Source organism: Lathyrus oleraceus, chromosome 6 (genome assembly GCF_024323335.1).
Source record: "Lathyrus oleraceus cultivar Zhongwan6 chromosome 6, CAAS_Psat_ZW6_1.0, whole genome shotgun sequence".
NCBI lineage: Eukaryota > Viridiplantae > Streptophyta > Magnoliopsida > Fabales > Fabaceae > Lathyrus > Lathyrus oleraceus.
The window spans coordinates 31,634,546-31,650,317 of record NC_066584.1 but is presented as its reverse complement, the minus strand read 5'-3'; the positions used below and the strand labels follow the sequence as shown (position 1 = coordinate 31,650,317).

General features: G+C 29.2%; 1 protein-coding gene across 2 annotated transcripts; it reads right to left on the bottom strand.

The window, feature by feature from the left end:
- Positions 1 to 6,965: 6,965 nt before the first annotated feature.
- On the bottom strand, positions 6,966 to 12,693 carry LOC127095924 (probable E3 ubiquitin-protein ligase RZFP34). Of its 2 annotated transcripts, XM_051034555.1 has the most exons (12): positions 10,810 to 12,693; positions 10,122 to 10,713; positions 9,943 to 10,030; positions 9,221 to 9,280; positions 9,072 to 9,104; positions 8,550 to 8,627; positions 8,351 to 8,394; positions 8,210 to 8,250; positions 8,035 to 8,117; positions 7,688 to 7,779; positions 7,489 to 7,600; positions 6,966 to 7,393 (listed from the first exon to the last, which is right to left on the bottom strand). In XM_051034555.1, exons 2-12 carry the CDS (start codon positions 10,298 to 10,300, stop codon positions 7,283 to 7,285), a joined length of 921 nt encoding a protein of 306 aa, XP_050890512.1. In that variant the 5' UTR covers positions 10,301 to 10,713; positions 10,810 to 12,693; the 3' UTR covers positions 6,966 to 7,282. The 2 variants fall into 2 exon arrangements, with proteins under 2 accessions (XP_050890512.1, XP_050890513.1); XM_051034556.1 differs by lacking the exons at positions 10,122 to 10,713; positions 10,810 to 12,693 and adding an exon at positions 9,668 to 9,757 and having other exon boundaries at positions 9,943 to 10,024.
- Positions 12,694 to 15,772: the final 3,079 nt, after the last annotated feature.

Here is a 15,772-nt window from a genome sequence, read left to right as displayed (position 1 = left end):
GAGAATTTAGAATCAATGAATACACCTCTTTTACAGGTCTGCAATGCAAAGTGAAGAATCTCCTACCTTACAGAGATAATTGAAAAATTGTAAAGCTCGAGTACTGTTCACCGTCAATTAACAACGAAGACAAGATTTAGTTCAACAACTATGAGCTCAAGACACATGCAGATGTAAGAACTATGTGGAATACATTTTTCCGTTTCGAAACAATAGTTCTGATCAAGGTGGAATTGACGATTTCAAGATCGATCGAAGATATTATGAAAATGTTGAAGCGTCCATCTGGATATTGAAATGTAATGTTTGATTTTATGGTAAAATCACTTGCATAATGCTGATTTTATATTATGAATGATAATTTTATTTTATCAAAATATAATTTTATGATTTTCTACTTATGTTATATATATATATATATATATATATATATATATATATATATATATATATATATATATATCGTGCATTAAAAAATGCCCTAGATTTATTGTATTAAATAAGGTTAAAAAAAGGAAAATGACACGTGAAATGGAGGAAGAAAAACATGAAGAAAATAGAGAAATTTTAACATTTATAAATAATAATTTTTTGTCTATTAATTATAATAAAATACATATTTTTACTGATAGTGACCCGTGAGAAAAAAAGTTGATATTTAAAAATAAAAAATTTGTGTCTCAAATAAAGACAATTGTTAATTTAAATAAAATATGTATTTTGTTAATAGTGACACATGAGAAAAAGAGAAATTTTAACATTTAAAAATAAGAATATTGTGTCTCAAATAAAGATAATTATTAATTAAATTAAAATAAATATTTTGTTGGTAGTGACTTTTAAGATACTAAATTAATTGTGTGCATAACTATTGAGTAAAAACAAAACTGAATGTTAGAATTTTGCACTAACATGCCAACATATTTGTCAGAATTTTGCCTTATAAATCAATGTATTAGAATTTTGAAGCTATTGACCCGTTAAAAATTATTGAATATGTCGTAAAAATAAAATTAAAAGTCAATATTGTATACACTTATATATCAATAAATATTTAATATAACAATTATATACACAATTATTCATATTAATATATTACAAAAAAATTAATATGCATAAAAAGTATAAAAAATACTCTATTTTATTGGTAATTTAAAAAAATCTATTCAATTATTTTGTCTACTTGTATAGTATAATTTTTTTTTTGAAAAGTAAAAATAAAATATATCCTCTTTTTACAAATATAATGAAAACAATAGCAAACTTTAAAAAAATAAAATGAACTAGATTTATTTATATTTAAAATTTAAAATTTTGTTAACTTAGTTGTTTCATTTGTTTGTACTTACATGTATTCTTTTATTTTATTTATCTATTTTGTGTTTCTTCACGATCGTCTCAACCAATTTTATGGCCTAAAGTAAGTTCTAAGAATTACGTCTGTATAAAATTAACTTTTTTGTATAAATAATTCAAATAAATTTTTTTCAGACTTTTTAAGATGCGAAATTATTTATTAAGTTATCATAATCAACTTCTTGTAAAATTTCTTTTTCAATAGATAATAAATCTAATCCATTTAATTTTTTAAAAACATTGTTGATCTTAGATAGAGTTTATTAATTTTAATCTTGAAAGACTACGTTCCGCATATAGGGATTGTTAACATTATTCTATAAACAATGCAATTGTGAAAGAATCAATTATTTTTACATAATTAAGTATGTCAATTGGTGTTAATGAACGTTATAGAATAAGACAATATTATTTTAACTTTTCATTATCTAATGACCTTATTTTTTCAATACTAAAAATAAATTCAAAAATATCATTATACAATTTAAATTTCTCAAACTTATTTTGAAATGAAGTAATTTCTCTATCTACTATGTATAAAAATGAATCAGTTTTAAATGAGATTTAACAACTTCATTATAGATATTCTCATCAAATTATTTTTTTCTACAAATAGTTTATCTTTCATGAAATTGAATTCTATATCCATTTATCAGCAATTTCTTTAACAAAAATTAAATAAGTTTCAAAAGTATGTTCGCTTTTTTTTTTTTAAATGTAACTAGACCTTTTAATTGTTCTATAGCAACAACAATACGCATATCTTTATATTGAAAATTCTTACTAATTGAATTTACTGCAAACAATATCTCATACTAATTAGTCATGCCTAACAAAAACTCAAAATTTTCAATCATATAAGTTTTTAAACATTCAGTTTCGATCTTTATTTTAGGTCCGTCGTTAACTTCACCTGATTTCAATAAAGCATCTTTTATTCGCTAAGTTTGAAATCTCAAAGGTTTTACACTTTCAATACAACCTTCATAACACGTTTGTGACATAGATTTAAGATTTAAGTTAGGGATATGATCCTATAGAATTTTTCATCTTTTAGAAGAAGAAGAAAGTAATATATGACAACTACATGGAGTATAAAATGATGTAGGATTAATGTTCAAAAATATTATTTGCATCCTATGATAATAGTTTTAAAAAAATTAAAATTTGAGGCCTAAAACAAGGACTTTATTGGCCTAAGGGTTGAGACAACCCTCTTCTTCATTTACATTGTTGATAGATATGAAAAACAAAAATAAATTAATAACTATAAAAGATGTAAAAATATTTGTTTGTATTCACCAGTGTTCTTTTGTTTATTTTTCTACTTCTTCATGTGATTTTATGTTTCTTCATTTGTACCATTGATATATCTGAAAACAAAAATAAATTAGTAACTATGAAAAGGGTAGAAAAGATAAAATAATAAAATGAAAAGAGAAAGAAATGTTGAAAAAAATTAATTTAAATCAAATGGATCGAGACTAGAATCGTAAACGAAATCATTTTCCTTAAAACTATTTCAAACACTCTCAAATGTCTTAGAGTTGGAACGCATGAATACCCATACTAATTCAGTCTATAATCGAGTTTGCACAAGACCGATAAAAAATTGAATGTAGAAAAGAGTATCTTGAATTTTAGTGAAGAGGGTGTACGATTTTTGTTATACTTTTCTGAATCCGGAATGAAGTATTTATATGCCATATTGGTGTTGTGTCACAAGGTTCCGACCCTTGATGAAACAACTTCCTTTTAGCAAAAATTACATGCCTTTACCAAATGTTATGTACTTTTTACCAAAATTTACATGCTTTTACCAAAAGTTACAATGTTTCGCCCATAACAACATTCTTCAAGAATTACATACATACTTTCATTCTGCAACACTTCACAAAGTGTTGTCTATTTCTGAATTCAAACCTACTGCAACAATTATTTCTAAATTCAAACCTACTACAACATTTCACAAGTGTTGCCTATTTGTCAATTCAAAAATTAACCTTCACTTGCATATTTTCTTGTCATTTTGGAACTGACTCAAGATTATTAATTGTTAATAATTTACAACAATCCACCACTTATTCTAATAATGACAAGACCAAATTCAGAAAAAGAAAAACAAATAATGTTAATACAGTTAAATATCTTTCGATTTTAAACTTAACGTTAGAAAGAACAACACAAATTCTAGTCAGAATGTTAGGTAACAATGCTTTTAAACTGTTATTCCTTGTGATTAGATAGGTGTTACTTTACACATATTCTTCAATGGTTATTCACCTACATTTCTCGCCTAGCACTTATTTATGGTCATATGCTTTCCTGTTTCATGAATTTTTCGTGAGAGAAACTCCAGTTCTCACTTTGAGACGACACCATCTCGAAATTCACATAGGTGAAGTTCACTTTGTATCCTTTTACATGAGACACATCCTCGATATTGAACTTTATTAAGAGTTTGAAAAAACTCAACCCTCAATTTGCAATAGTCAATATTATTATATAGTCTCATAAACACCCAAATCAATGACTTATTGTTACCCATTGAATCTTATGTTAAAGTTTTCTTAACTTCAGATTGGGTTGCTACCGTTGTTGGAACTCTTATTCAAGGAGTTTCAATCTCACACCTCTCTAGGTAGTCTTTACTAAGTATCTGCCTAGTGGTTTAGTAAATTGATCAGTCAAATTATAGCTTGTTCGTATATAGGTGAGTAAAATAATTTCATCCTTAATTAATTTTCTCACAAATGAATGTCTAAGTCATATGTGTCTAGACTTTCCATTATACACTTTGCTGAATTCCCTTCTCAACACAATATATTTTTCTAAGTTCATAACCCTCAATATTTCGCTTTACTTTGATCTTCAAAAGTGTGCTAACTAATCCAAGATCATTCATCTTGAATGTGGAAGTTAGAAACCTCTTTGTTTCTAAAATTTCATTCATCTCGTTGCCAATGATTAATCATATAATCAAAATGAAGACAAATGGGTATCATAATATTCTCACACAACTTTGCGTACAAACACTTGTAACAAGAATTAGATGAAAAAGATTTTTAGATAATCATGTATGATGATGCAAGAAGGTTTTTAGATGAAGTCGAGATAAAATTATGAGCAATTTAAAGTAGTATAGTATAAATTGCAATTAGCACCTTATTTATGTTCACTTGTCTCAAATCTTCACTTGAATTTCTATGTTAAGCCTTCGACTTCATCATTGATGTGCATGACACTTTTGATTTTTTTTTTATAATCTTTGTCTTCATCAAAATTAAACTAGATATAAGATGTATTCCTCACAACCTCCCCCTTTTTATGATGACAAAATATTTTATTTATGCTTTGATAATGATTAAAAAATCTCCTTCTAAGTTGTGTGTCTCTCCATAATTGTTGAGTCTTGCAACGACAAAGTCAAACTCTTGATGTCATTGTTTCAGTGGTTTTTTTAATCCATACAATAATTTGTCAAACTTGCGCACCTTTTATTTATTTCCACATAACCTTCTACTTGCTTCATGTAAATCTCCTTATCGAGATCTCTATTTAGGAATGTTATTTTGACATTCATTTCAGGAGCTATAAGGTTACGCAAATAAGTTAATGCAAACGATACTCTAATTTTCATTGTGTTTGCTACTAGTTCATATGTGTCAAATGATAAACACCTTTTTTTTTAAACATCATTGGTCATTAATTTAGACTTGTAGGTGTTTAGTGTACCATCACACTATGATACTTCCTTCTAAACAAGAGGAGAACCTTGAATCTATTTCTTCCTTATAAGTCTTAAGATCATCTTTCACTTGAAGAACAATAAGATTCTTATAAATAAAATTCTAACTATTTTCTTCCATTAGATTAAAGAAATAAATTGATTATCAATTTTGTTCCGTACTAGATCCTTATTCTTTCGGACTCTCTTGCTTATTCTAAGTTTGAGTTGTTTTTCAACAATAGGTGACGAACTTTCAATTTGTGTTTCAAACAATCCGTAGAGAACCTTCCTAACGAGGTTCTTCAAATGTGGGAATCTCGAATTTCATATCCTCCCTAAAAGGTTCTCAAAATTTCACAACTCAAGATTCAATAGTTACATAAAAGTCTATAGAAATCATAATTCATATTTGAATGATCTTTATATATCTTATAATAATAAGTCTCATTCAATACAAATATTTTTATTCCCATAAAATCCGAATCAAAATTTTAATAAATTTGATCACTTTGATGATTAATAAATTCTACTTTAAAAAATATAATCTATTTAAATACTAAGTTGATTAGCGAAATTTATACACACAAAATCACACATTACATTTTTATTTTTATTTTTTAGCAACTAACATATATAGATACGAATGCAATTATGCCCCAATTGATTTAATATATTGCTTCTGTTTCATATATTGCAATTTCTTTCTTTCAGTGTGTATAACCAATATATATATATATATATATATATATATATATATATATATATATATATATATATATATATATATATATATATATATATATATATATATATAAATAAAAGGAGACTATACAACATCCCAACAAACATGGTGCATTACTGAAAACACGACACTTTAAAAATTATTTTATGCATGACACATGTATATATCCATAAATATGAATGACAATTTTCAGTTTAAATCAAAATATTTATCAATTAATGGAAAATTCTAATATCAATAACGATTGGTTTAATACTAACGGTAAGAAAATTCAATTTGAATCTTAATATTATAATTTTGATAGTCCTGTGAATTTCTAGAGAAGTGTTAGAATGTGTCTGCTCGAAAAGGAAGCTTGAGCTACCATTATATAAATTACTTTTAAGATTGAAAGAAAAATTGATCGTTAACCAAATGGATCGAAGCTAAATCATGAACGAAATCATTTTTCTTTTCAATAATTCTTAAATATTTTAGCGTTTGAATACAAGAATATTTAAAATAATTTAGTTAATAACTGAGTTTGCACAACTGATAAAAATTCGATAGATCATATTGGTATTGTTTAAAGAGATTGCGACTTTTATTGAAGCAACTTTTTTTTATCAAATGTTTTTACCAATTACTTTTACCAAATATTATATGTTTTTACCACTTTTTTCTACCAAATGCTTTTACCAATTACTTATACCAAGTATTATATGCTTTTACCAATTACTACGTACTTTTTGTCAAAAGTTAGACGCTTTTCAACAAAATTTTCATGCTTTTATCAATAGTTACAATTTTTCACCAACATAAGTTGCATACTTCATGTTATATATTTTCAAATTCAAATCTAACCGTAACACTTTTACTTCATGTTATATATTTTCAAATTCAAATCTAACCGTAACACTTTTACTTCATGTTATATATTTTCAAATTCAAATCTAACCGTAACACTTTTTCAATGAGACGATGAGTGAAAAAGTAAAAAATGAAGAAAAAAAGTAAAAGTTGAAAAAACACAAATAAGAATTTAACATTTGGCAACATGTAAAGTTATTTAATGGAAAGATTAATTTTTTATTATTTTAACTATTTAAAATGTACAAATTTTAAAGTAAATGATATTATTGAAAGTTTGCATGGATCTTTTATCATATAACCTTTTGCATGTATCTTTTATTTTATTAATAGAATATTGGTAATTGATTGATTACATGTCAATACAAGAATGAAACAGCTACTCGCCCCAAACGCATGAAACAAGAAATTATTACAGCTGGACCAACTCGTTACTCCCCGACTCAAAATCAGAATGGAGAATCATTATTCCAATGTTGAAATATCCTATGTACCCGAGAGGTGACAGCATTGAGAGCCACTTCCTTCGAAATAAATCAATTGAAATGAAATGGAAACTTCCATTTCATTATAAATAAACCAATGCGTAATTGAATGCCATTTGCTCAGGCTCTTGTCTGTCGCGTGTTGTAAGACTTGCAGTTGAGGCATTTTTGAGCCACAAAATGGAACTTAACATGACAAGTTTTTCCGCAGTCATTGCACAGAATCCAAACCTGCATGTTAAGGGCAATGCAATTAGTCTCCGCCAATTAAACAAGCCACATAGTATAAATACTACTCAAAAGATAGGGAAACAATGAAAACTGACCATTTTATTCTGATATGACTCAGGCATTGGAGTAGCAGCAATCTCCATGTCCAATTTCTCCCAAACCTTTGACATATCACAGACTGACTTTGAACACAGAGGGCATGCATACCTGATATGAAACACATTCTATTACATGAATAAGGACAATATTAAAAGAGATATGGAGAAGGAGACTTCGACTTCTGCGAGCACTTACTGGTAATGTTCTCTCATTTCATTCAGACAGCTTTTATGGATTGTATGTCCGCACGGCATAACAATGACATCATTTCTTGAATCAAACAAATACTGCAGGCATCAATTTTGGAATGCATGAATCAGCCTCCAGCAATATTAGAAGCGGTTATAATGATATTTGAGATCCAATTTAATTTAATTTAATAAAAATATTTACAATTCTTCACGGATATATTAGTCCTTATTAATAAAGTTTAAAAAATCATAACTATTACAAGTTTAAACAGTCCTCATTAAGAAAGTTAAAAAATTCATAACTATTACAAGTTTAAACTAGTTCTAAACCATGGAAGTAGTAAACGTTACCTCAAAACAAACAGGACAATCATGATGCATTGCTCCTTCCACACAGGGGTGACTGTTTTTCAGCAGAGTTGAGTAGCAACAACCTACGTAAACAAGCAGTAGTATGTTTTAGAATTTTGGCACTGTTACTTAGTATAGTAAGCAAAAAGCAAAGGGAAAATGTGATATCACTTACGACACTTATTACAATGGAAAAAATTCTCATGTCCACCAGTTCTGTGCAACAAAATATCAAAACCAATCAGCTTGAGTTTTGACACAAAGCCAAGACAATAAAAAGGAAAGTACAGTGCACTATAAGATAAAAAATTCATACCTGCAAATTCCACAGCCATTACAATGGTACTGCTGCTTAGATATCTGCATCATATAGAAGAAATAAGATAGTATACTGATTAAAAATTATATTTAGGGATCGTGGTCTATGCTTAAAAGCAATCATTTAAAATACAAAACAAAAAAATAAGTAGAACATCAATAGATAAAAGAACCACATTCCTAGGATTAATACTCACATCATCGTCAAAGAGCTTGCATGTCCCACAGAAGTACTTGCCCATACAAACACCACAATTAGTACAGTTTTGCTGAACCTAAAAGTAGTAAAATAGGCACAAGAAAATAACTTAGCTTCCGACGTTCAAAACAGATTGTATATGATGAATTTCAGATATCATAAACAATTATTTATTGATTTACTGAACAAACATATATTGAAGTTGTCAAACAGTTTCAAGCAGCAAATAGTCTGGTGCTCTAGTCATTATCTTAACTGACATTCACAAAACAACTGTTTCCACAAAACATCTGGAAGAACACATGTATTTTATGCATGTGCAGAATACAATATTTCCACCTTTTAATTTTGTTATGCATGTGCATACATGTATATAATCATATGCAGAGAGACCTTCTTTCTTAATTACAGATAATAAAGATTCAACTTATCTTATCTCAAACTAATATTTACATCCTCCTTTATATATTCTATATATCACTAATAAAATATTTAAAATATAGAATAAATTCTAACTCACCCCTTGTTCAGTGCCACAAAGTGAACATATCACCTGAATATGTCAAAAATGTTGTTAGCATTAAGGTCCACCTTTGGCAATGAAATAACATGAAAAGATGTAAAAAACTGTGGATATCTTAATTGAGGACATCTAATAAATAAGAATACCTGTTTGACTTGGTGTCGAGGCATGTCATGTCTATGCTTATAATCTATGTTGATATCATTCTGTAAAAAAAAATGATAATAAAAGTAAATTCCCTAGAAAATAAAAGAATACTGCAACCCAAGAATTGATCGTCATGGTAGATTCTGAAGTCATAAAACATAAGTGATGAAACTAATTTGCATGGACCGCTGAGGCTCATTTAAGAGTTGAGTCATTAAACAAAAATAAGGCAGAATACATACTTCTGAAGCAAAAAACTCAAGTTGAAAGTGACAGATCAAATCACGATGAAAAACGGAGGACTGCCATACTAAAGAAAAACGGAGGACTGCCATACTAATAAGGCCGAGACATATAGAAGGCAACTACAATTAAAATTAGACAATAACTAATATGGTGGTCAGTGGTCATCAGTGTTGTTGAATAGAGGCAGAATTTGTACGCACCCTTATTTTTCCGCGATACACTTTTTAGTTCAAAATATTATCAAATAGTGGCACTGTAGCAGTGTAGTATAGTGGAATTTTAACAAACCGCTATTGACAACACCAGTGATCAAGTCCACATGAAACCAAAGAATGTCAGAAACATTTAGGGAAAGGATTGGCTATAAATATGAAATAAGATGGAAAACATATCATTTAAGCAACAACCGTACACTAAAGATATGAAACATATTAATGATACTATTATAACAAAAAAACTATTAGCATTTACTCACTTTTGCCTCATTGTGACAATGGCGGCAATCAAAAATCTCATTGCAACAGGGGGCCCTGATTCGACATCTTCTCCGGTAGTGTTGGCATCTACAGATGAAGCCTAATTTTATATTAAAAAAAAGGAGCAAGAAATGCAACTATCTGAAAAGTAGAAATGAGCATGCAAACAAGAAATTACCCATGTTCCATATATCCTTTATCTTGCAAATCATTTGTGTTTATAGATTGACTTGATTCTTCTCCGGGCAAGGGTTCCGGATTTGAATTTGGAGGATAGACATCTTCTTCTGTCATATGTTTGGTGTCATTGCATTCAAAGTGCAGAGGCTCAGAGTGCAACACTGCCACCTCGCCCATGATACAAGCTCTCCTCAAATAAGAGTATCAACTATATCTAGAAGTAGGCAGTAAGCTTAATGACCTGCATGTAGGGACAGATTTAGAAATAATCCTAAAACTTCTAAAGGCATATTTAGTCACCCCATCAAGCCAGGTAAACACCAAATGCATTGTTGATTTCTTGTATACTTCTGCAGACCAATTGTAATCACAATACAAAATTGTATTATGAAGCTCCAATCACCACTACTCCAAGAGAGGAGCACATCAAAAAAGTGTATACACAAGAATTCCACATATTACTAGGTAGCACTGGGTTCTTCACAGCCTCCAGCAGTAAATACAATTAGCATTGAATGATCACTTGATTCCTTGAAGAACTCACAGAAACAAATCCAACTATAGTGTAGCCAACCAATAGAAACTTCGACCTATTTTGAAAGCAATAAATCACTCAATCAAATGCATCTAAGATAATAAAATATAGTATTTGTGTTGATTTTGTTATCTACAAAGGGCGGACCTACCTTAAAATGCAGTTCAACATTGATTCCTCTGAAACTGAAACTTACCAAAACCAAATATATAATTCCTCCATATCATGTGCACCATGATAAATTCCTTAGGGACACTTATACACTTTTCTTACTAATAACTAAGTCACTTGAAAGTGAACTATGTTCACTAACAAATTGAACATTCACGATACTTATGTTAAAAATATCCTTATCTCATAGAAGGTTTGCAGCAGGGTTGTTTTCCAACGTAGACAAAAAGACGGTTGGAAGCAAGAAGCAAAAACCGGCGCTAATACAAGAGAGTGATTGTATGCAAGCCAAACTAGCATCAAAGCCATTCTTCTTGATGTCCAACGAAGAAACAAAATGGTTAGTTTATATGAATTATGCAAAAAGGATATCCCACCCATACAAAACTCCAACAACATCGAAATTGGCACCAAACTCTTACAGTTCAGCTAGACGAAATAAGAGAGCATAGACAAAAGACATAGATGTCTATGTTGTTGAGATTCTGTTTGATGCAACTACAGAGATACGGACGGACAAAGCAAGAAAGGAAAATTTTGGCTTCCTGCGTTTGGACATCGATCAAAATCTGAAACAAAATTGCTGGTACTTGTTTGGTCTTTCTTCTCCCCAAGAGTTACTGACTCGTATCTTTGCTGGGTAAGCATTATATAACTGGGTAGTTCCACTTCGAATGCCCTGTGAAAGACTTTTCTACCTAAACTGATATAATCATTCATCTCCCTCGGCTCTCACATATGAATCAAGACTATTTTCCTAAGGTCATTTATCTTTGTAACTGTAACAATTGAGTACAAATATGTAATTACTTCAAAACACAAACCATTTCGTGATAATCAGCTACTAGAGACCAGTCCTTGTAATAGAAACCGAACAAGGTATTAACTTTTGAGTCATAGATCAACAGAAATTTTGCAAAAACCATCTGCTACTGCGACGTCAAGGTTTTATTTCTCTCATTATCCCAATCAACTGCAACATAGGAAACCACATCCCGACCGCAATTTAAAACCCAGAATTCTATATGATTCAACTCGGGACCAGTTGAACCAAAAGTCCTATATCTTTCAAACATTACATAAAACTACCAATTAACATAGTTTCTTCTTAAACTATCTCAACATAATCAAATGCTAGCTTAACTTAAGTTCTTATTTTCAAGGCTTACAACAACCTAATCAACAATACCATTGCCTCTAAACCAATGAATTGTGTTATGAACCAAAAAATCACAAACACAAGTCAAACAAACAAAAACCACAACAAATCAGAATACGCAAACTTCAATCAAGCTCATCAAAAACACCATAAAATCTAACTAATAATCAATAAAAAAAGAAAACCACAGGTATAAGTTACCTAATCGAAAGAAGCTGCGAGAGTCACATAAAACAGTAATTGTAATAACAGTCAATCGAACATAATCAACATCAGAAGGCAAATCGAGAGAGATAAATAAACCAGAAAGCGTAAAAAAAAAAGAATAAACGGCAATTGAATTACGACAGAACAACAACGAACTTTCGACTCTGACGGAACGGAATCAGCGATTGATTGATGCTGGAATTTTGGAGCTCCGATCTTCGGTGAATTGTTGAAGTGAGAGGAAGTTGGAGAGGAATTTATAGATGGTTCAGAGAAAATGGTGGTGAAGTGAAATTCGAGAGGGTTCGAAAATGGAGGATTGTGTTGTTTATACGGAAATGAAAATGGAAACTGAAAGCAACCGCGTAATAATCATGTTAATCGTGGTGACAGCTAAAGAAAATATCTGGGTTTTCGTATCGGACGGATGACGTGTCGTCATGTGTGATCTTGATTTCTGTGCAAATATCAGATTAGATTAAACAACAAGATAGTGTTGGCTAGTGTCTTAAATAATCTTTTTCACATTTTTAAAAAAAAGGTGACGTTTAGGATAAGACCTCATTTAAATTTTTTTATTATGACATTTTAGGAAAGTTATTGATAGAGATTAATTTAAAATTATATATATATATATATATATATATATATATATATATATATATATATATATATATATATATATATATATTAATTTTGAATTAATCTCTATAATAATTATATTTAATGATATCATTTTTAAAATTTTATTTTATTAATGGCATTGTCAATTGATTATTATAATAATTGGTTTATGTATTTCTTAAAAAAATGTTTTTTTTCAATTTGATTTTAGCAAAATATTTAGAATAAGGAAAGCTGCATAAAATATTGCTATTGCTCAACAGTTATCATAACTTTCAAAATTTTGAAGATTCTTTTTCAACTTTTAACCTAGACTATTCCACTCCAAATCATTTGAATTTATGTTTATGTTGTTGCGACTGTCGCAGCAATAAAGGCAAATTATTTCGGCAAAAATATGAATACTATTCGGTAATATCATTTTCATTAGAGCTAATAATTTTTAGTGTCGATCGACTAATACTAATGCTAATAGTATAAGTTATAAGTTAAATACTACTACCTTGATCAGAATAAATTATCTCTGTGAATAAATTATTAGTGGAGTTCTTCTATAAGAGCAATATGATATTCAATATATAAAGTATTATAATTAACATTAGAAGCAACAAATTCTCTCAACATGATATTCAATATATAAAGCATTATAATTAACATTAGAAGTAACAAATTCTCTCAGAATTCTTTGGTCAGTCATGTTAAACTTAATAAAAAAAATCAACAAACAATTAGAAAATACATAACTAATTTAAGAATACAGCAAAAATAGAAAAATATCGACAATGCCTCTATTAAGAAAAAATAATTGAAATACAAAAAAATTATTAAAATAAAAGGAAAAAAAATACAAAAACACGAAAACTAATCTAATAACGTCAATTAAAAATTTTAAGATTTTTTTCGAAATTTTCTGAAACTATCAAAACAGAAAATAAATCATAAAAAATAGAAAAATAAGTAATTTCGGGTTTTTAGGATGGCTACTAATATTTAGTCTCTAAATAGAGGTTTTTGATCCTTGATTTTTTCCTATTTAATCGATCAAGAATCGGAATAATTTGAGACAATTTTCTTTAAAAAATAGATTTTTTTATCCTAAAACGCAAAAAGACCTGAATGCAAGCAAGTTAGAGCAAATAAATGCTAAAACACAACACATATGACTATAATAATGGTTAAACTATAATAATGGTTAAAATTTACAAGAGTCCCTGGAAACGGCGTCAATTTGATCTGCTGTCACGCACGGGTCAAAATGAGTAATTAGAAAACTTTAGATGAGTAATTAAAAAACTTTAGTTTAGCAGAAGCGATAACTCGAGTATCGTATCGTAAGGATTCTTGTATTATTGTTAACCTAATGAAATCGATTTAAGGGGGTTTATGTTTTAGTGATCGATTTAGAAAACAAATCAAAAAGGTGGTTAAAATAATCGATTATAAAATAAGTCAATCTACTGTTTTCGGTTTCCGACTAATCACTGGTTTTTCCCTACCAATTCCCTCAGCGACTTCGATCTCTATTCAATTCAATTTCGATTGATAAACGCAATAAATATATGACAGATTTATATTCCTATATTCCAATTAAACAAAAGGATTAATACAATCGTGAATTAAGCAAACACGATTTACAAACGCGATTTAATGACAAAACGACGAATACGACGTTCAACAGTTAGGAATGCAATCATACGAATTTAATCAAAATCATTCCATAAAATACAGATTATGTAAATGAATTTTCATAGAATAGAATTGAAAGAGAACGAAATTAAATTGATAGGATAAAAATCTCAAAGCCTTGAAAATTCGGTTACAGCAGATTGACTCTAGAAGATTAGTTCCTCTCCATGATCGCACAAAGCAACAAATTATCGTGAATAAGGTGTAATCTGCAGTACCGCGACTGTCCTTTTAAACAAAATAAGGGTTGCACTTATAATTCAAACTGGGCCGAAAAACCTAAATTCGGCCCAACAAATGGCCCAAAAGAAATTATTTCCTAAAATACGAAATTTCAACGAACTATTTGAGACTTCTGCACTGCGAATCAGCTTTTGGCTTCAATAGAAAAGTTATAGATCTTTCTCTTAGCTTTTCAACGCATGTCAGAACGCTCAAAAATGTATCTTGTAGCTCAAGTTACAATCCGAACAGTGAACAAATATCTAATAATCGCTAAAACTGAAAATAGCAAATGAAAATAGTTTAAAGGCAAACATGAACTTAAATCTAAAAGCATAATAAAACTGTTAAATAAGCAAAATAAACTAGAGGAACGCCTAATTATAATTATATAAGAATGTGGATCAAAAAGCACTGATCAAATTCCCCCACACTTGAACTTTTGCACTCCGAGCAAAATTACAATTTCAAACAAAAGGAAAGAAAACAGAGCATGCACTTCCAAAAGTTTTCAAGTTGCAAGGTGCAAACATAATTCTAAGTCTAAGCTACAAGAATATGGTGTTAGTAAGCAACTTTTTGTGACATTCAAAACAGATCATCAACATATTACCAAAAAGTACATCAACAACAATAAGATCCTCATAGGATATAATTCACTCGACTCTCAACTGTTTAGATTAATTGTTTACACTCAAAGCACAACATGAAAGTTAGTACTATCATAAGCTTGAAAAGACTCTAACATCCATAATTGAAATACATATACACAAAGATCAAAAGGACTTTTATTTGGTTGTAACGTGGCCAAGGTAAGGGTAAGATAAACCCTAAGGGGTGCTAGGCTAAAATTCAAAGAGATAAAAGAAACTTGAAAGAAACTGTGGTAGTTGAATTTACAAAATATTTCCTTCACTGCAACAACTCCATAGTAATTGTTTTCATTCATATTTTTTTTCTCCTTTATCTTTTTATTTCTTTTTTCTTTCCTTTTTTCTTAAGGAGTATGTGTTGACATGTATACATCCTTCTATTTTTTTTTCTT

Bases quoted from the DNA above. Each gene is read 5' to 3' on its own strand.
- LOC127095924 (XM_051034555.1), bottom strand. From the start codon at position 10,300: ATGGGCGAGGTGGCAGTGTTGCACTCTGAGCCTCTGCACTTTGAATGC. The intron at 10,031-10,121 runs GTAATTTCTTGT...CTTCATCTGTAG, and splicing joins AAAGGATATATGGAACATGG to ATGCCAACACTACCGGAGAA. The intron at 7,394-7,488 runs GTCAGTTTTCAT...CTTAACATGCAG, and splicing joins AGTCATATCAGAATAAAATG to GTTTGGATTCTGTGCAATGA.